General features: G+C 40.1%; 1 protein-coding gene across 1 annotated transcript in view; it reads left to right on the top strand.

Annotated features, from left to right (window-relative positions):
- Positions 1-22,690, top strand: part of AR (androgen receptor) — a 185,875-nt gene that overhangs the window by 138,148 nt on the left and 25,037 nt on the right. The window contains exon 3 of the mRNA XM_027608800.2: positions 11,697-11,813. Within this exon, the coding sequence (XP_027464601.1) occupies positions 11,697-11,813 (117 nt within the window). The remainder of the gene's footprint in view (positions 1-11,696; positions 11,814-22,690) is intronic.

The following is a 22,690-nucleotide window of genomic DNA, read 5'->3' as shown; positions in this document are numbered from 1 at the left end:
CTTTCTGAGGGATAACCACTATTCATTAGTTTCTTGTGTACCCATGTAGACATAGTATGTGTACTTATAAACATATATATGTTAAGTATATCAATATATCAATCAATATGTCAGTATTCCTCACAGAACTAGTGTTCTGTATTGTTTTTCATCTTTGTTTTTTTTTTCACTTTACAGTATATCTTGGAGATTGTTCCACATCAGTATATATATATAATTTCTTCATTTTTAATGGTTGTACTATATGACTATATTGATGGGCATTTACTTTGTTTCCAGTCTTCTGCTATTATAAACAATGTTGCAGTGAATGTTTCTGTGTAAATGTCATGTCACACATGTGCAAACATATGGTGGGTCAAAGCATGTGTATATTTTAACTTTGAAGGCTTTTGCCGAATTTTCTTCCACAATTGTTGTGAGATCATTGTTATACAAAATTTGAATCTGATAAAATATTTAAATGAAATGGTGACTGTACATTTTACAAAAGAGTTATATTGACCTTATAGAAGTATTCAATACAGAGTTTTCTTTAAATGTTCAATCTTCACCTTTCAATGGGAACTCAGTTTAAAGAAATGTTATTTATACACTACTGTTCAGGAACACATCTACTGGGTAAAGCTTGTGAAGATGGCAAAATTTCTCTGAAATGCAAATAAATCTATACAAGCTGTGGTTCCAGTTATCTTACCAAACCCCAGAGGTGTGCTCGGGTGAAAGTATAGGGAGAAAAGAACAATGGGCCAGTCCCAATTAGAAGAAAGTAAAATGACTATTAGGGGAGAACTAGTTGTGTGCCAGTAAACTGGATTTCTGCCTGCAAGGGGTAAGGGTCAGTGGGGAGCCCTTGATATTGTAGTGTTTGCTAATTTCCATGCTGTAGATATTCCTATCAGGACTGATTTAAGCTACCAATATTATAGCACTGAATGTGAAATTGGGAAGTGATGCTCAGAATCGGTTTTTATGAGTCACTACAAGCCAACTCCAGCACAACACTGGACAGAGCTCAAGGGAAGACAGCTTGAGAACATAAAACTTCGGTTTGACCAAATGTCAAATGACCTTGGCAGAAGTTAGCTGGCCATTCCTCATGGTGTTTTCCTTGGTGAGTTTGGAGCCTGTACTTCTCCCAGATGGTCTTTCCAAATCCCATCTGAAGGACATTATCTGTTTGGTGCTCCCCAAAGTACTTATCTGAGTGGCCTGAACCTCACTAATCTTCAGAGTAGCAAAAACAGCAAGGGGCTTTGTAAACTGTCAAATGTTATTCCAGTGTCGAGCATTTGTCCTGTTATTAATCATGTGTCAGCTATAAAAATCCATAAGCCATATTTTGGCTATTGTGGACATTGCTGGTGGATATATAGTATACATTATATATATATATATACACATATATATATATATAACGGATATATAGTATACATTATATATATATATTTATATAATGGAATATTACTCAGCCATCAAAAAATGGAATCTTTTCATTTGCAATGATGTGGGTGGAACTAGAGGGTATTATGCTAAGCAAAATAAGTCATTCAGAGAAAGACAAATATCATATGATTTCATTCATGTGGAATTTAAGAAGCAAAACAGATGAATATAGGGGAAGGGAGGGAAAAATAAAGCAAGATGAAATCAGAGAGGGAGACAAACCATAAGAGACTCTTAACTCTAGGAAACAAACTGAGGGTTGCTGAGGGGAGGTGGGTGAGGGCATTAAGGAGGGTACTTGATGGAATGAACACTGGGTGTTCTATGCAACTGATGGATCACTAAACTCTACCTCTGAAACTAATCAGACACTATATGTTAATTAATTGATTTTAAATTTAAAAAAGAGAATAACGTTGGACCCTTATCTTAAAAAAAAATCCATAAGCTATTAAGTCACTTGCAAGTTTCCTCCCCTAGCTGCACATTAGAAGCAATGGGGGGACATCTTAAAAAATCACAGTGCCCACACTTACCCCCCAATCAATTGAATTAGAACTACTGGGAGTGAAACCAGGCATCAGTACTTTGTAACATCTCTACAGGTGTTTCTGACTTGTACCCAAGGTTGAGAATTACTACCCCGTACAACCTGGTTTTGCCACCCAGTCAACTTTCCCTGCCACATCCCCCCCCTTAACGTATGCCAGCCCCACTGGCCACCTTGCTATTCCAAGAACACACCAAATTCATTTATTACATTTATTACATTTGAATTTGCTATTCCTTCTGCTGAGAATGTTCCTCCTCTGGCTCTTTGCATGTCTGGCTCCTATCATTCAGCTGTCAGCTCAAATGCCACATCCTCATAGCATCTTTCCCCACTCTACCTCAATTCATTTCCCCATTCTATCACAGTACCCCTTCCTTTATTGTATGTATCACCATCTGAAAATATTTAATTTATTATTTACCACTTATTTATTACTTGTCGGTTTTCACCAAAAGATCACCCAAGTTGCAGGCAAGGCCTTTGACTTATTCACTGTTGTTGCCTAGAATAGTGCCTGGAACGTAGTAAGTGTACACTCAAAGATTATTAAATCATCATAGGATAGTTCTTAAACACCTTCTATGGATGAACGCAATGGATAAATTAAAAAAACTTCTTTATGTTAAAATTTAAGCTGCAAAGCATGGCATTCAGGGCTATTCATGATCGAGCCACTATCTAACTTGTGAGCTTTACCTTCTACTTCCTCTCCTCTTGAAGCAGGGGACCCATGTGAATGGCAGTAGCTAGGGAAGATGGTTTGAAACTGAACACTGAAGAGCTCATTTTAGCAGAGAAGTGTGTGTGTGTGTGTGTGTGTGTGTGTGTGTGTGTTAAGACAGGGAGAAGATGGAATGTTTGTGACTAGCACAGGGGCCAATGAAGAGAGCAGCATGGCCAGAAGATGGTTGCTGATGGAGGGAAATAGAAGGCAAGATAAGTTCAGTAACATTACCTGTTAAGTCTTCTAACGTTCTTCCTTTTACAGATCACTTGCACATATATTCTGTACCATTTGTTTTGTATAACTTTATGAAGTAGACAAAGCCATTATGTTTATCCTCATTTTTTAGATGAGAAATCAAGGCTCAGACTTAATGAGGGCAATTGGAGCTGGGATTTGACACCTGCTGTCTTTTTTTTTAAGATTTTATTTATTTATTTATTTATTTATTTATTTATTTGAGCGAGAGAGAGCAGAGGGAGGAGGGAGAGGGACAGCAGACTCAGTGCTCAGTATGGAGCCCTACACAGGGCTCAATCCCAGGACCCTGAGATCATGACCTGAGCTGAAATCAAGAGTGGGACGCTCAACCAACTAAGCCACCCAGGTGCCCTGACACCTGCTCTTCTAATTGTCAGTCCACTGGTCTTTACATTTTCATTTTATGGAACTTAGGTCAGATTGTGGAAGGTACTGAAAGCAAAGAAGATGGATCTGGACTTGATCGCTGTCCCCTCTCACTAGAGTTAACCATTAGGTCAAAAGAAATAAGAATTATTTTTATTATTTATAAACACTCTTAAAAAGCCTCCCAGTAAAGCATTAGGTGAGAGCCCATCCGTGGTACTGGATTAACTGATACCTGTGTTTCTGGGTGGGTAGGACAGGTGGGGAAATGGTCACCTCCATGGAATCAAAGGGACTCTGCTACCTTTTAAGTCCTTTTCACAGAAGAACTTCCTTTTGCCAGAGTATAGACTGTGTGCCTGGTGTTGTCTAGCCTGTTCCATAGGCCCAAAAGCAGTATCTTGGGGGAAAATTTACTAGGAATCAACAGTGTTTGGAATTGCATTTCAAAGAAGAGAACTCCTTGGACAATTAGGCCAGAGGTTCTAGGTTGTCTTGGCTCCAGAAAAAGTTACATCCATAGGAAGCGTGACCCTAAACAGGCCTTGGACTTGTTCCAGTCTATGTAGGACACTCGGGGAGAGGCACTTAGCTCCTTTTTTCTATAGAGTAGTGTTGTTTTTCAGGGGAAGCCCTTAGAGACCTCGTTGAATCACACTCAGGAGAACTCTGAGACACCCATCAGAAATTCCAGCAGTATAATGAATATGAAAATTATTTTGAAATAATAAAGCAAATGTGCAGAGAACATAGTAGGCAAGAGATGATTTTTAATCCCATCACTGTCACTGACCAATTATTTAATCTTAGTCTTGTCCATTCTGCTTTCTGGATCTCAGTTTCCCCATCTGTAAAATGAGAACGTTGGACTAGATAATCTCTGCAGAGGCCCTTGCCTTTCTGACATTCAAGGAGTTTATTATTTAAATAAATAATAGATAAGATCTGTATAATGCTTTCTGCTTTTTATGTTATTTTCACATGTATTGTCTCATATGAGAATAGCCCTAAACTGCTGGATTATGAATAATAAGGCCTGGATTCTTGTCCCAGTTTTGACATTGACTCATGCTGTATAGCCTTAAGCAAGGTTCTCCCCCACCCCCATTCTCTGAGTCTCAGTTTCTTATTCCATAAAATAGGAGGGATGGGGTTTGGGTTAAATCAGTAGGTCTTAAGTTTTCCACAAAACCCTGGGGACTCCTACAGAGTTTCTCTAAGGCATACCACAATGCTAAGGCTGCAGAGAAGGGGAGAAAGGGAGAGGTGTGGCAGGACGAGTTCTAAGTTTTCTATGCCTACTTCAGGCAGATTGGGTTTAATTTCATCTGTTTTCTATATATGGGGCCTCTATGTAATATTTCACTTATAAAAAAAGTTTCACTGCAATAGAAAAAAAAAACTTGAATAAATGTGCTCTAAAGCCTTAGGTATTAAAGGTGGGATTCAATAAAATATGTTGTTTGGTAACTTCATTTTTGTCATTTTAACAAAACAGAATATTGTGAACACCTTTCCAAGTTAAAAAAAAATGACTGTACAGCATTCTATTGCATAAAAATGGAATAATTTAACCATCCCCTTAATGTTGGACATTTACATTTTTCCAATATTCCCTATTTACATAGTGCTATGTTGAACTTTTTTGTGCTTAAATAATTGTTTTCTTATAAAAAGATTCCAAGAAATGGAATTTCTGGTTAAAGGTTATGTGTATTTAATTTTTTTGGATATGTTGCAAAATTGCTCTCTAAAAGTTTATATTCCTACGAGTAATACCTCTTTGCCAATATTTGGTATTTAATCTTTGCCAATCTGACTTATGAAAAAGACGTCTTATTTAATTTGTATTTCTATGATTTCTAGTGAAATTGAAGTTCAACAATTTTCATATATTGATCATTTCTATTTCTTCTTTTAATTTATTTTTCATGTCTTTTGTCCATTTTTCTATTGCACAGTTCATCTTTATGTATCAAGGAAATTGACCACTGCTTTTACATGCTTGATGTCAACGTGTTTTCCTTAGTTTGTGGTTGTCTTTAAGTTTTATAAAAAAGTTTAAATGTTTTCTAGTCAAGTCTATCAAAATGTTCACTTATGTTTCTGTATTGCCATTCTTTAAAAAGCCTTTTTCTACCTTTAAAAATAATTTTAAAAACCCTATATTTCCTAACAGTACTTTAATGCTTTCCTTTCATTTTGTTTGTTTTTTTTTCTCATTGACATCTTTAATTCATGTGGAGTTTATTCTGGTTTTAACTAGTAATTTAAGTTTTTCCACTTTCCCAAATGATTTACCAGTTGTTCTGATACCTTTTAATGAATAAGCCATCCTTTCTTCACTGATTTAGAATAACATAGTATATATATGGAGTCTGTTTCTGTCTTTTCTGGTCTCTTCCACTGATCAAATCTATACTGGAGCCATTATCAAACTGCTGTAATTATTATGGCATTATAATACTTTAAATGTTTGATAGGAAATTTTTTCAAAAATATCTTGGCAATATCACACATTTTACTCCTTCAGGTAAACTTTGAGGTTGTTTTGTCAAGATTTGTTTGGGTTGTTTTAAATTTGTAGATTTCACTGGGGAGAAGGGAACCAACATTTTTACAATATTATATCTTCCCATCCAGGAATACTGCACATCTTTCCATTGAACTCAAGTCTTCTCTTACATTCCTCAGTATTTTTTTTTTTAGTTTCGTTCATATAAGTCTTGCATTCACACTCTAGTTGTAAAGTATGAGAAGTCCTATGTTCTTCAGTCTTTTCTATAGCTTCATGATGAACATGATGACTCAGTCCTCTCATTTGCATGATATGATACTGCAGGTGGTGGGTAACTCTCCTGCCTTACCTGATCTGCTTTAAGTAGGATTTTTCAGAATGAATATATTGAAGGAAGCCTAATCAAACATTGGCCTCAACTTGTGTGGCAGCACCAATGGGGATGACAAAAAAAAAATGAAATGGGAAGTCTATGGAGAAAATATCTGAAGTTGGTTTCATGACCTCTGTTCCTGCTGGAGTTTTGGATCATACTTACGCTTTCTGAGGGAAGAATAAGACCATGAAGAAACATGAAGAACACCATCAGGCAGTCAAGGATTTCAGAGCCAGCTGGCATACAGAGGACCTCATTCTATACCATTGTGTGACCATTCATGGTAGTCAAGGGTTTGCAGTCTGTTCTAATAGGAGATTTATCAAGCATTAAATGTGCAAACCGTTTGCAATTCTAGAGTGTAGACTTACCTCCTTCAACGTGAAAGGGGATTTTTGTATTTTGCCAAAATTTTCACAATGACATTTTTTTGTGAGACTGATTATAGGTTGTTGATATAAGCTTGCTATTGAAGGTCAGCAGTGTCAAAGAGCTAGGTATAATATTTGCAGAGTCTGAGGAGGGTGAGATGGAGAGGAGTTTGTGTTGTCTGTGTTAATTATTCAGTCACCTAGGCTACTGCATGGCAATAGAGGACTTTCTAAGACCACCTTGGAACAGGCAGGCCCAGATCTTATACTTACACTTTATATACATATCTTATACACTTACACTTCTTCCAGCTGAACACTGAGAAGGCATTCACAGGACCATATACTTGCTAGACAATGAACAAAGATCCTTAACACCCACAGAGTTCTCTGTCTTGAGGCTACACTCACCCATACTACATCTCCATTGGATTAAGGTGCCAGATTTTTCTCTAGCTCTATCACCAACTTCCTATGGCTAGGGACATGTCATTTCAATACTTCATGTCCATTTTCATAAATGAAGAGTCAGGCATCACATTGGGACATTTTGTTATAAGGCTTTTAATGCCCTTTACAGTCCAAAGATGATGTAGTTGTAATTAGACCCAATGGGTCAGAGCTCCAAGGAGACAAATACTGAGTTTCCTGGAAGGAATAGCCTTATAACCGAGTCCAGAAATGGAATGGGCTGCAATTCACAAAAGGTGTGGTAACCCTTTATAGGGATGTTACAGAGGGGATTCAAGCCTTGTACACAAGAGTGGGTGTATTGTGACTAAATACTGTTTAAAATTCTTCCCAATCTGTGAGATTCATAGCCTTATGGACTGTGATTTGGAGCACACTGACAGTGTGATGCCGGGCAGGTGAGTTTCATCTTAGCATCATTTTCTTCAGTTATATAATGGGGTATACAATAATCCCTATTATACTACTCTGTACAAGATTGATATTAACTTTTGTAAGCTAATCAAATGGGAGACATTTTTAATCTTATGTTATTGTATTTTATATTATGTTTTAATTTATTACTATATACTATATGTTTTATAGTTATATAAATATAAATATGTACAATATATATTATGTATTATTTTTTATTTTTTTATTTTTTTAAGATTTTATTTATTTGAGAGAGAGAATGAGAGGGAGAGAGAGCATGAGAGGGGGAGGGTCAGAGGGAGAAGCAGACTCCCCGCTGAGCAGGGAGCCCAGTGCGGGACTCGATCCTGGAACTCCAGGATCATGATCTGAGCTGAAGGCAGTCGCTTAACCAACTGAGCCACACAGGTGCCCCTGTGTTTTATATTTTAATTCATTGTTATAATTAAGAACCCTGATAACTTCAGCCATATTGGAGAATTAGAATAAATAGAAGAGAAGTAATAGCAACCCAGTGATTGTACATTGGCTCTGCCATCATTTGGGGAAGTTGGTAATTCAGGCAGGAGAAGTGGATTGGAAGCAACCTTGAGAGGGTATTCCATCCCCTGTTCTTGTTCCTAATCCAAACTGTGCAGATGAGTCACAGTTCCATTTTTAGGAGATTCCTTCCATATCCATCTTTGGGACCCCCGACCACTTCTGTCACTATTAAGTGTCATTTAAAATTTTAACGTCACTCTTCTGCTTCCAAGAAAGACACATGTCATATGTATGCACTTATGTGACTTGATATGTTATATACTTTATGTGCTCACACATACACATATATACAAAGATAATTCAGGAACCCTATTGGGGGTGTACACCCACACACAGGTACATTCACACATACATGAGTACACATATGTGAATAAGCATGTTATTTATACATATGTTGCATATGGCTTGCAATAACACTGCCCCTCTAATACTGTTAAGTGCCTTGGTTTTTTGAAGGACTTTAGAAAACAAAGAGAAAAGACTGAATGACTGCAGATATAAGAGGCAATGTTACAGTAAGTTGCTATCCTAAAAGGAGAGAGTTGAGGGACAAAGACCATTATTTTGGTAATGTCTTGCTTATCGATAATACTTGTGACCTTTATATGAAAGACTTCACAAATATAGATAAAATCCAGATATCCTTTAAGACTCCTTGAGTTGGATATGGAATTGTTGAATTGTATTGTACAGCTGAAACTAATAGAGTACTGTATGTTACCTATACTGGAATTAAAATAAAGTAGTAAAATAAAAATTATTTGAGCTGGAAAAGATTTTAGTGATTTTTCCAGTTCAAGCATTACATATTATCAATGGAGCCCAGAGAGGATAAAGGACTTGTCCAAGGTCATATAGTGAGTTAGTAATAAGACTGAACAAGGATTCAAGTCTTGTGACTTCCAGCCTAGTGCTCTCTCTGTTATCTGGGACTTAAACAGTTTTCTTCAGCAGAGATTTTTCCTCTGTATCCTCAACAGCTAGTACAAAGTCCGGCCCATAATAAATGCTCAGTAAGTTAAATAAATGCACAATGGTATTGGTTGCAGTGGGCTTTGCACTTATTCCTGGGTTAATTGTAAAGGATATCTGTGTTTTAGGTCACATTGTTTCAGGCCAAGAGACACTCTGGGACCAAGTATGAACTATAGCTAGGGAGATGGTCCAAATTGAAAAACATGTTTTCATTTCCACTGTAATCTTCCTCATTCAGAGGGTGGTTTGCTTTTAGCAGTGGAATCTAGAACTCCTCTGAGAGCCCTAATCCAGTGGCTCTGCACTCATTCCTTTGCAAACTTGGGTTCAGGAGCTAGTATTTTCCTGTAGAAGAAGAGATTCTTCAAAGAAGTATTCATAATGACCCTATTTTACTAATTAATGTGAAAACTAGTTCTGAGGGTTGCAGCAGCACAAAAACTGCGGGGAAGTCCCTGTTCTAGAACACCCATGGCACTGGACGTGAACCCACTGGAATTGGATACAGGGCCTCCCTTCTAGGAGTGGATACTCAAAGACTGAATGGCACTCATAGTGCCATCCTTTCCGTGCATATAACAATCCTCAGTTTGCAGCAGGACAAGGCTGTTAGTGGGGCACCTGGGTGGCTCAGTTAGTTAAGTGTCCAACTCTTGATCTCAGCTCAGGTCTTGATATCAGGGTCATGAGTTTGAGCCCCACATTGGGCTCTATGCTGGGTGTGGAGCCTATTTAAAAAAAAGGGGCTGTTAGTAAATTATGTGTTCTGTTTATACAAATAAAATCCTGTGGTATGGTAGAAAGAGTACTGGCTTAGAGGCCTTAGTTTTCTCATCTGTTAAGTAAAAGTAATGGTAGTATCTACCTCAAAACACAGCTGAGGTTATTCATTTAAATGGCATATGTAAACTTGCCAACACAGGCTTGGTTCATAGTAGGTACCTATTAAATACTAAGATTCTTCCTTCATGGGCCTCCAATTGAGTGTTCTTCAGGCAAGTCACCTTCCCAGAACTCATCCTTGGAATGAAAGGATTGTGCTGGGGTGGTTTTTAACAGTCCCTTCAAGCCCAGCATTTTGGAATCTTTTGACAAAGGGAAGGGAATAAGAGAGGAAAGGGGCGGGGAAGGAGTAAGGGAGGGCGGGGAGGGAGGGAGGAAGAGAGGGAAGGAGGAAAGAAGAAAAACAAAGGTCTTGCTGACCTGACTACTACTGAATCTCCTACATAAAATAACCTACTATAATACATGTGTTTTCTGTGCCTGATCCATACATTTTAGGTTGAACAGGGAGAGAAGAGACAAGCTATAGCTGAATTTGTGTTTTTCTCCCTGCTATCAAATAGCAATTGCTCTTCAATTTTTCTTCCTTTTCCTTACCACAAACATGTCTCCTCTGCCAAAAGAAGCCTCCCTAAAATCCCAGTCTCTCCCATAAACTAAAGCGCAGCAGTAAAAGGGAATTGGATAAAGAAAGGGGTGGAGTGAGGGGATGCACGAGCTCAGGCTGTCCCAGGGCTCCAAGCATGAGAAGGTCTGCATGTTTCGGAGCAGCAGGGTATGTATCTCTGTCTATTTCTGCTGGTGACTCTGCGTGCCTGTGGATCTCCCTGTTCCACTTGTGTATTAATTCGATGTTTATTGAGGGCCTACTGTATGCCAGGCCTATGTTAGCAGCAAGGAGGCAAAATATTGAGTAAAACATGAGCTTTTGAGTGGCCTTCCACGTCTTTCTTGGAACAGCTGTGATCCTGAGGCTCTCTGGGTCTCTGCATGTGTGTACGTGTGTGAGCATGTTTCTTTGTATCTGTGACAACTCCAGATGAGCACGACAGCAAGTGTTTTACTTCTGCTGGCTTCAAAAGACTTCCTCTCACCTGTTGTGATTCACTTCACGAAGAGTGAGCTTTATCTCTGATTTTTATAACCTGCAGGATTGGGGATATGATCACTATCAATTTAAAGACAATTAGAAATCTCATGGAGTTCTCTTTTATAGAAGTTTTACCTGTATTTTTATTATGAAAAATAAGCACTGTATTAGCTTGAGTATGATCCTTTGAATGACTACAGGGGTCAGGAGGTAGAAACATTGCCTAAGTCCAAGTCTTTGCTGTGTCATGCTAAAGGAGTGATAATTTCTGCCATTGATCACTTTCCCATGGACATTCTTACCTTTTTTTTTTAAGATTTTATTTTTTTTGTCACAGAGGGAGGGAGAGAGCACAAGCAGGGGGAGCAGCAGGCAGAGGGAGAAGCAGGCTCCCCGCTGAGCAGAGAGCCCGATGTGGGGCTCGATCCCAGGACCCTGAGATCATGACCTGAGCCCAAGGCAGACACTTAACTGACTGAGCCTCCCAGGTGTCCCATTCTTAGCTTTTAGTAAAGGTAGAACATATTATTTTTATAAACCAGTGAGTAGTCCTTGTCTTAAAGGAAGTATCAGCAGGACCTCAGTTGTTCATCCCTACAAAAACACCTATGAAAACCAAACAATATAGCATCGAATTAAACGAGGCTGTGTGATTCTGTGTGATCAAATTGTTTAGGGCCATTCTCTGTCCACTTCTCTCATCCGGCAAGATATATCCTTATGCCCTTTCTGCCTAGAAATACTAAAGGAGAGAGACTCTGGAAATGCATTAATGGGGCATCTACTGTTCTTTTTGTTCTCCCAGGGAAACAGAAGTACCTGTGTGCCAGCAGAAATGATTGCACCATCGATAAATTCCGAAGGAAAAATTGTCCATCTTGTCGCCTCCGGAAATGCTATGAAGCAGGGATGACTCTGGGAGGTATGATACTTTTCTTCCTTTTTCTTTTTCTTCCTCTCCCTCCCTCATTCTCTCATTCTCTCTTTAAACCAGATTTCCCTCTTTGGTCCTTCTGAGGTGGCCAGCTCTACTCTAGATACAAACTGACGCCTTCATCTGCAACATGGCCATCAGCCAGTTGGTGCCTTTCTTTATCCTTAACCATGTCACACCCCACTCTGGGGCTCAGCACAGGAGCAGGAGGAGTGAGGCAGGGATCAGGACCCATCGGGGGTCAGTGAGTGTGGAGGTGATTATGAAGGATTCCCCAGGGGACACAGTGATACTGGCCCTATGTTGTTGCATGATGAGCAGGATGAGAGAACTACAGAATCCAGAATAATCACAGGTACAGAATGACCCAGGCACAGGCTGGCCCTGAACACCCAGGAATATCCTCAGTTAACTATCCCTATATTGTAAGGTCGGCCACCTGGAATGAAAAGCTGCTTCTCTTTGGAGCCTGTGACTAGGCTGCCAAGCAGAACCAGTTTCCTATCCCATATCTCCCACGGTGGAGCAGGCCTTTTAATCATTTCCCATTATTTGCAAATCTATTGATAACTTCCAAAAGCATTTTCTCGTAGCACAGTAGCTTGACAGAAGGAAGATACAGCTTTTTCAAGTGCAGCCATGCATCATAAGGCTTCTGTCCCCTAGTCTGTGTCTACTGTGAGCCCTGTCACCATTCCAGAAAGGCTTGGCTTACACTTCTATTTTCGTCCTCCAAATTCCTCATTTCTTCATGTTTACATCTGCTCAGTGGCAGGGGGTACTCCCCGCTGCCTGCTGCTTCAAAAAAGAAGCACCTTTCATGAAAAAAAAAAAAAAGCAGGCTCATTAGTCTACTTTGATTTGTAAATGGAACTTGAAGAAAAGCAAGCTCTTTTCCGAATGCCTGATACTATAGCCTCCTACCTGATTATTCATTATCAGCCTGGAAAACCCAAGTTCCTAGATTCCTGCCATTTTCCCTCCCCCTCTCAAGGCTCATTTAGAGTCCTTGTCCATCTCTGGCTTTCTGCAAGGTGCTCAATACCTTGTCTGCCTATGTACGTGTTTACAGAGACCAACTTGTTTTCTGTGTGTGGGTCTTCATGTTGATAACTGTATCCCCCCACCTCTTACAGGGCAACAATAGTCTTTAAACAGACCAAAGTACTACAAATAAATTGACTCAGGGTCAATTTGAGACAGTTGCGACAGAACCATCTCAAGTAGTGTCTAGTACTCCCAGACATCGCAGGCAGATGCTGTGTGAGTTTTCCAGGCAGCTGCATTAAATGAGACTCAAATACCAGAGAAAGACCAACCTTGTTCTCATTTGCTTGGTATACTCCAGAGATACCCTACAATTGTGGTCTATAGTGGGGAGGAAGAAGCAGGACTGGGATGGAGAAGTGTGGAGGGAAAGCTAGGAAAGGTGACAAAGGGAGTGATAAGAGGAAGTTTTCTTCATAGGAATGTTGCAACCCTGTGGTGAGAGTTCTGATACACTCAGCTCTCAATTTTTTAGCCCTCTGTGAATGGTGTGTAAGAGATGGGGGCTCCCAGGTAGAGAACCCCTTGGTTTTTCATCTGCTGCTATGAACTGTAAGCTTGCTTTGACACAGGTGAAGTTTAATGGTAACAAAAGTTCTCCTAAAGTTTGGGTCCAAATCTTAAAATTAGTTCATGTTTCAGCCAACATCCTCCATTATAAAACAGTCCCTGACATGATTATAGTGAACCCCTTTTGAAAAGGAGTAATTTCACTACTCCCTCTATCAGTGAGGCATAAATCTGTGAATTCATTTCATGGAGAGAGCGGTACACTAAGTTTTCAAATTGATTTATTGGCTAGAGTGCTCAAATTTGAAATGGGCTTGGTCCCAACACAAGGAAAAGAAGGTAAGAAGTGCTGTGAATGGCTTTCATTGCAGATCTTTTCCTGTGATAGTTACTGAGTGTCAGTTGTATACAAAGGCACCATACTAGGCAATAGAGCTCGGGCTGCCAACTTGAAGAAAGGTCTGCAAGATACAATGATTTTTGATATTGTGTATGTGGTCTTGCCTTTGGAGTCAGGCAGACCTAAGCTAAAGGCCCAGCTCCGTTATTTACTGTGCCCCTCTAAGCCTCAATTTCTTCATCTGTAATCTAGTGGTATCACTCTGTGACGTGAACGTGATGAACGTGAACATCCTTGGTAATTGACAAAGTGCTTAGACAAATGTGAGGGCTTACTATGACAGTGAGGTCACTAGTAATTTAGATGGTGAGCACTTCCCAGTTGGCTTTTACCCTGAGTTACTTGGCATGCCCTATAATATGTAACAATTCCAACAGGCAGAACATCAGCAGAAATCACGCTTGATCACCTCAAACTAAAAGTACCATCAAAATCCTGTTTGGAAGCCGATTGTAGTTGTTAAGGGAGTCATATATTATGTTCAAGTACCATGTCAGTAACATCCCAAGTGTTTACCCACTTAAACACCATTGTTTGAAAAACAAACCTTTCCATCTTCATAAACTTATCTTCACGTTCCCTGATTCTCTGCTGCAAACCCTTCTCAAGTTTATGGTTAACTTGCAAATTCAGTGTACACTACACCTTTACTCAAAACAATGGGAAAAAGAAAGAAAACATAAATGTAGAGTGGCCCTTCTAAATACTTGAGCAATAGACTTCCCTTTTCATAAGATTTGGGTTTAGCATAGACATTCTGATCACACTGAAGGAGAATTCATATAACTTTGTTTTATTCTTCCCATCACTCAACTCAAAATGGTATAATATATTCTAAAACGGCAATGAGGAATGTGGCCTTGAGCAAGTCCCTTCTCCCCTCTGAGGCTCAGTTTTTCCCATCATAAAATTGGGATAATGAGATTGACCAATGGCACAATCATTTTGTGATTCTGGGTCTAAAGTCACAGAAAAAGCCTATCAATCAGTCTTTTTTTGGATTACATCTCCACTGCCCTCAGAATTATAGGCTGTCTAGAGGTGAGTGTTTTGACTTGCCTGATAATTTTAGCTGCCTCAGGCTACACCTATGTAAGATATATTACGTTTCTCAAAGTAGACTGGATGTATAGATTATTGAGGGAGTGGAGGGCAGAAGGGTTATCACCTTGTATCTTAAAGAAGCTGACACTCTGTAGCTGATGTTTGCTTAGTGTTGAGGCCTCAAGGCTTTCTCTGTAGTGTTCCATCTACTCTTTGGTGATGGGATCTCCTTAACTCAGAGATATTTAAAACACATAGCTTTTTCCTTTCTCCTTCTAGGCTTATCTACATGTTCATTGCTTCTTTTCTTAGCAGCTCTTGGTGTTTCTTGGTGTTTTCCAAGGGTGGTTGGGTTCTCTGGGTGGGTCCCTTAAAGACTACCTTCAGGCTATTAACTGCCCATTCACAACAAGGATGGGCCTTTCTTTGTACCTTGTTCATTTCTGGCTGCTTTTGAAAAGATACACATTGCTAATTGCTTCAAGAATCTTTTTAAGATTTTATTTATTTATCTGACAGAGAGAAACACAGTGAGAGAGGGAACACAAGCAGGGGGAGTGGGAGAGGGAGAAGCAGCCTTCCTGCAGAGCAGGGAGCCCGATGTGGGGCTCGAGCCCAGGACCCCAGGATCATGACCTGAGCCGAAGGCAGATGCCTAACAACTGAGCCACCCAGGTGCCCCTGCTTCAAGAATCTAAACCTCTTGCCTACTTTTAATGTAAGAAAATACTTAGAAATATAACTGTCCAGAAAAGGACCTTCCCTCTAGTGAATTAACTGTGGCTTTTTCACAGCCCATAATTAGAATAAGTGCACAGCCCTCTCTCACTTTTCTCAGTACTTCCCAAGGATATACTTCCAGTTTCCAAAATGTAATGAGAAAGAAAGAATTGCCCTGACCTGCCATCTTCTCTCCGAACCCTTTCCTCCTTCTTACTTTCCTTCCTATTCCTCCCCAAACATTTTTTTTGCATTTTGTAACTCTTGAGTTCTCAGCTTTTAATAAATGGCATTAGCCCCTGCTTTTATTCCTTCCTCTCCTGGACCCTGGAAGATGGTAGGCCTTTCAGGAATTTCATGTAGCAGCCAAACCCCAGAAGAGGAAAAGAAACCTGGAACATGTGAGAATCTAAAGTGTTCAGCGTTTTCTTCAGAGGTTACTTTAGCACATTTGAGAAGTCTCTTTCCTACTAGAAGACTGAACTTTACATCTGAGACTCAAAACTGTTAACAGACCTGCAGGTTTTAATAGCCTCCAGGATTCTCTAGTTGGGAGGATGGCTCAGGGAGCCCATGGCCATGATCTGACGTCATCATGGACGCTGTGAACACCCTTGTGGTGTCCAGTGTTGAAGACCATCTTGAAGCCAGCTCTGTCATCATTCTCCATGCTCGAAAGCAGCCCTGCATTGGTACTTCTGGATCACATGTCCACACATGTCCAGATGCAAGAGAGTGATTCCAACACTGAAACACTATTCACAGTATGGTTCTTCAGGAGATAAATTTCACAGCATTTATCCATCCATCTATTTATCTGTTCATCCTTTCAGCCAGCCAACTAGCTAGTCCTTTTGTTTTTCCACCTGTTCACTCATCTATTTATCCATTTGGCAAATATTTATTTATTGAGTGCGAACGATGTGCCAGACCCTATGGTAGGCATGTTGGGGGAGCAGAGATGATTAAGATAAAATCCCTGACCTCAAAGAGTTAAACAGGCAACAGACAGTGATAATGAATACATCTTAACCTTAAAGGATGAAGAAGAAATGACTGGGAAGAAGTTGAATGAGATATAAGGGAAGGGGCATTCAAGGCAAAGGGCACAGTTTGAATAAAGGCTCAGAGACATAAGAAAAAATGTATTGAGGGTTTGAGGAATAGCAAGTCATTTAATATGACCAGATCTGGGGAAATGGGGGAGGTAAGGTAAAACCACATTGAAAATGGACTTAGTTATTATGCTAAATGGTTTGGATTTCAGGCAGCTGAAGATCTGTGACATGGGATAGACACATTCACATATCATTTTGTCTGTTTCTACATTTGGTTTTTTAAGACAATTACTAGCAGCATGAGTGTGGTATAGGTGAGGACCTCAACTTTAGAAAAATACATAGTAGGCCAGGGAGAGAGAGAGAAAAGAAAAAAAAAAGTCTAGCACCAAATTTTGCTTCACACCTAGGATTGCAGTCTTAGTTCCTCCATTTGGGTTGATACCTGCAAGTACTGACCATGTACATAAGTTCTTCCCTTATACAGACTCCTTCCCTTGGTCTAGGCTAGTGTTTCCTGGCATGGGTTCTGAGAAAACTAGTTCCATGACATGGAACTGGTCTCTGTATCACATTTGAATCAACTCTTGAAATCTGTTCTCCATGGTCTAGATCGCCATACTCCAGTTGATTGCATACATATTTGGTGACACATTGGAGGGAAAAAGGTATACTTCTAATTATAGTTCTTAGGGCAAACTTGTATGTGGAGAAACCAGAGACTGTGTCTCATAATTCCTTCAAACCAAATTATCTGGGACAGCACATACATGTTGTAGTCTGTCTTTGAGTCTTTGCTTTTAGAGAACTACAGTTAGAAGTAAATAATTTTTTCAAGTCATCAAAATTGATGATACCCCATATCTGGTACTTGAATGAGTATCTTACTTGTAAAATTTCCACTTAAAATCCTTGAGTTTTTAAAGTGTAATAGGAGCAGAAAGATTTTATTGTTGTTTACTTTTGCTGTAAGTGCTCTAAAATCCCTCAGTTGCTCTTGAGAGAGTAAAATGATGTCATAGGCAACATTTTTCGAAGGCAGTAGGCAGAAAGCTAGGAGTACACAGAACACAATAGGTCATATATACAAAGGCAAGTATTTTCTAAATATAACAATTCAGAAACAAATTATTTGAAATAACATAACTGTTTAAAAACATTTAACTTTTGATTTAAAAAGATAGCCACCTGTTTTTACAAATTGTAGGATGTAGTCCTTAAGATTACAAAAGCATTTAAAATATTTTCTTATTGAACTGAACTTATACATAGACAATTTACCTGAGCAAGATGCTTTTTTGGAGAATTTTGCCCATCCTTTGGGATCATGTTTGTATGAAGTAGAACTAAGGGAAAAAGTATATACAGAAATCAGTAGAGCCTTCAGATTGTCTTTTATTGATAATATTTCCATGACAACAGGTATCTAGGAAGTAAACAGAATAGCATCACTACTCTGGGTCACCTTTTCTAAAATCAAGTTCTACTTTCCTTGGTCTAGTAAATCCTGGCTACACTTTTTAGATCTCTTAAGCCAGGCATAGAAATGGGTTTCTTTCCCCTGCTTAATACTCCATTGGACCAATGGTTCTGTGGCTGAAGTGAAAACTGATTGTTGAGGGACATTTCAGCCTTCTAGCAGTCAGCAATTTAAAAATGTAAGCACAAATCCTGAAGAAATCACCTGCAGAAAATTTGGACTGGCATTTAGAATTAAGAAGAAAATCTGGATCTTGACCAAGATAAAAAGGTCACCAGCCCAGGCCTGCACAGGGTGGTGTGTCATGTTGGCCACAATGAAACTGGAAGAGACTGAGGACTCTCCCCAGGGTGGAAAATGAGGCATAGAAGCTTTGATTAGTGAGCTGTTAGGCACAGAGACATTAATTTCGAAGCATTCCCATCTCCAGGCTGAATAATAATGCTTTTAATATTATGGGATTGTTTGGCTGCTGCAAGAAATTCAGAAGACCAAATAGGGAGGCTTTGTTGGGCTCTGAGTAACTGTAATGAGACTGTTAAATTCTGCCTCCTTCTTTTCCTCCAGATCCTCCACCCCCACTGACTAATTATTGCCCACTGTGTACAAAGAGGCACACACAAGCATATATATAAGCTCCTTAGTATATTTGTCAATGAGGCATAAAAGAAAGGGGGGAGAAAACAAATCTAAGTAAAGAATTTCCCATTTTTTCCACCTTGCCTGACTTAACAGGTAGGTAGGAAAAGAGAAAAGAACCCCAGTCCAAAATGTTAGCCACCCCGTTTCCCCAATTTTGCATGCTGCCTCTTAAATTAGAGGACCTGTCTCAGGCATCTGATTATGGGGACTGCTAGGTGCAAGCCTATCTTTAAGTTGCTACTTTCAACATCCCTATTTTCATATAGAAAAATTCCGTGTTGGCATTTGCAAGCATCTCAAAACAACCAGACGCTGAAGAAAGGCTGACCTGCTTCATTCAGAATGAGGGTTCTAGAGGGTTCTAACTGATAACTTGGAAACACCTGGAATCTGAAGTTTAGGGCCTCAAGCCCTTACTCCTCAATACAGACTCCAGTACTGGGACTGGGGGCTACTCCCTTGGTTTATGACTCCTCACAATGGGACTGATCGTTTCCCTACCTCACAGGGCTGTTGTGAGGACTAGCTCTAGAAGTAGCATCAATTATCATTCATGTAGTAATATCATGATTGTTGATTTCTGTAATATGACTTGGCATTAGCAGAGTGCTTTTTGATTATTCTTGATCATATGTGATAGCACTCAGGTGGATGGATACAGTGAAGCTTTCCACAGCATGCTGCCAGGAAGAAGTTTTGCTGCCGGGGACTCAAGGTGCTACCTAGAACAAGAAGCCACTGTGCCTATCTGAGGCTCCTGTGGCCATTTTACTTGGTCATTATTCAACTCATGAATTTCCCCTTACCTCCATTCTGCTGGACCACTGCCAAGGACTTAAGATTTTTAACCTCAGGCCCCATCACAGAGCTGAAGGCAGTAGCTGATCTACATAAGTTTAGTAAACAAGGACCAAATTTATGCTTCTCCTGGAGGAGCCATAAGAAGCCAGCTGGCCCCTGTCTCCAAACAGATCAGGGGACTAGAGTCAGTTATTTTCTCCTTATTCCCAAAGTCAGGGCGATTCTGTTTTCAGAAACACATACTTTTAACCCTTTTATACAGAGGGAGGAAGGCAAAAATCTAAAAACCAGTGCCGACTTCTCTTATTTCCTGTTGATGAAGGAGGAAAGTGGATCCAACTCTACCCCTTACTTCTAGCCTTAGTGCCCCAACAATACCCTAGTACTCATTCACATCATCCACTTGCCTCTCCGTCAGGTGTGAGGTCTTGTTCTTTTCTCAAGCTAGCCTCCAACTTTGTATTATTCTAAGAGGAGAGGCACTTAGGGTACTTAATATCTTGCTATTCTCTGTCTCTGCCCCAGAAGCTCCATATTGAGAGCAGTTTCCTTCCGGTGGATGTGGAGTCTGTGAGACTAGGGACAGACAAGTATGAGAGCACTCTTTCTGCCTTGCCTGGGGCCTGCATTTTCCACCCTCTTCATTCTCCATTCTACACACACACACACACACACACACACTCTCTCTCTCTCTCTCTCTCTCTCTCTCTCTCTCTCTCTCTCTCTCTCTCAATCCCTCCCTCTCCCCTCTCGCTCCTCCCTCCTCTCTCCCTCCCTCCTCACTCTCTCTCTCAATCCTTCCTTCTCCCCTTGCCCTCTCCCTCCCCACCTCCTGTCTCCCTCTGCACATACCACCCCCCCACCCCCCCCACGCCCCCCAACGCCGTTCTCCTTCCCCTGACTCAGCAACATTCTGGAGAAAAGCCAAGGAAGGACTTTAGGAGGGAGGGGAGTTTCCTGCTCTTTGGGACAGAATTTTAATCTCCAGGCCAAGGAGAGGTTCCCTAATGTGGATTGAAAGGCTAATGTAGTTTATTTTTTAACTGCTTTCTATTTGTTTGAACGTTGCATATTTTTGCTAGTGAATTTTCCTTAATAAAGCCATTAATATATCAGTGGTATTTTCTTATTTACAACAGACTGACAGAATTAATGCTGTTAACTTTGGGCCTTTTTTGCTTTTGCTTTTTTTTTTTTTTTTTTTTTTTTTTTTTTTCCCTCCCTGGTTTGCTTTCCAGGTCATGTTGACCTGTTCAGCTTGGGCTGTTTCACATTTGTTTTTAATGTCAGTTTAAATGTAATTGTAAAAGCATGTATGCTCTAAATTCATGTAGTTACTTTTTCCAGTGGAAAAGCCTGGTATGTGAAAGCATTTTCAGGCTCTGCAATTTCACATGAACAGATTTTTGGTAATGACTCTGTGCCCCTCACCCAGGATGGCATCTGGACAGTGACCCCCTTTCTTCTGGCTCACTAGTCAGAGAGAGACTTGGAAATAGTTTCTGCCAGATCCTGTGCTTTGGCAAGGCTGTGCAGCATTGCATATCATTCTATTATTAATTACATTTACTCCTCCATGAACTAAAAACCATTAGACTAAATAGTCCAACATAAACCTTGAAAGATAAAATTTGATATTCCTTTTGCAGACTATTTCTCTGACTCAGAATTGGGACTGGGAGGAGAATGGCGGCATGGGGGAGAGGACCAAGGAGGTTTCTTGCCTGAGAAAATTTGGCCTACACTTATTAGTGTACACTTACATTTGGATGCACCCCTTACTAATCTTTCATTCCATGCTTGCCAAGGACTGGCTCTGTTCCCTGCCTCTTGTCCCTGTCCTGCTTCCCCACTCATCTCCAACTGACCCTCCTCCCCGTTAACATGCTATTCAACCAGATGAAATGGAAAGAATACCACCCAAGAAGTCAGGATACCTGAGTCTGTTTTGTGATCTGTTACTATCTAGCTGTGTGACTGGGGGCAAAACAGCTCTGGCCTTCAGTCTACTCATCTTTTAAACAGGAATGGGTTTGCATGGGAGAGGAAGGGGTAGACAAGATCTGGGACATTCAAACATCTTCTTGGCAATGTGACCTTTTCTTCAAACAAAATCTGACGAAGAGTCCCAAATGTAGATACGGAATAAAGTACTGCTGTTTGAAGGAAGGAGCCACATCCTCAGGCCCACTTTGCCTCCTCTCAGAGGCCCTTAATGGAACTTGTAGACCTCTTGAGGCTCTACTATCGTAGTAGATTTGATGTCTGGGGCTCTTATAACTCCGATTCTTTCTCCTAATTGATTTCAGTCCCCGTGGAAACTCTGTATGGTTCATCAGTTAGCTTATTCAGAAAGAAGCTTACCTGCTTAAGATAAAGAGGATGGAGCAGAGCAGTGTGGGGCCCAGCAGCCAGCAAAAGTAAAAGGCAGAATTTATTGGCTCACGAAATTTACTCTGTTCTAAGCACCTTTGTCTTAGCATGCTTTCTCTTAGGGAAAATTACAACTCTGTCAGACAATTCTATTATTATCTTAGGATTCTGAAACCTGTCAGTTTGGCCCTCAGCCTTTGGCCTGAGACCAGATGCCCAAGGTGGAAGGCTATGCTTCTTATAGATTGCCACCCTAGGCAGTTTTTCAGAATGTTTTCTAACTGAAGATCCATTATTGGAAAACGTCACAGCCTGCCCATTGGCATACACTTTTACCAGATTCAGAGCACTTTCACTGAGATCGTTTCATTTCCTCCTAATAATAGTCCTATGCAGTAGTCAGGTCAGATTGGAGCCAATATATAGATGAGAAAATGGAGGTGCAGGAGACGTCAAGGGATATGTTCAGGGTCACATATCCCACAAGATTCTGAATTCACCACCACAGTAATAAAAAGTCCTTTATTGCAAATAACATTTTAAGAACTTTGATGTCATCATTGCATTGTGCCTCCTTAAGTTTAGTGTATTTTTTTTTTCATCATGCTTCAGTCTTGGAGAGTCCTTCTGGTGGTGTAGAATCGTCCCTCCACTCACAGGTGCCACCACAGTAACTACATATTCCTCATTAAAAACTTTATTATTTAGGTATTAATAATATCTCCCACTTTACAGATGAGGAAATTGAGGTACAGAAAGGCTAGGTCTTGTCCAAAGTCACACAGCTAGT

Source organism: Zalophus californianus, chromosome X (assembly GCF_009762305.2).
Source record: "Zalophus californianus isolate mZalCal1 chromosome X, mZalCal1.pri.v2, whole genome shotgun sequence".
NCBI classification, from domain to species: Eukaryota; Metazoa; Chordata; class Mammalia; order Carnivora; family Otariidae; genus Zalophus; species Zalophus californianus.
This window is presented reverse-complemented; position numbering and strand designations above follow the sequence as displayed.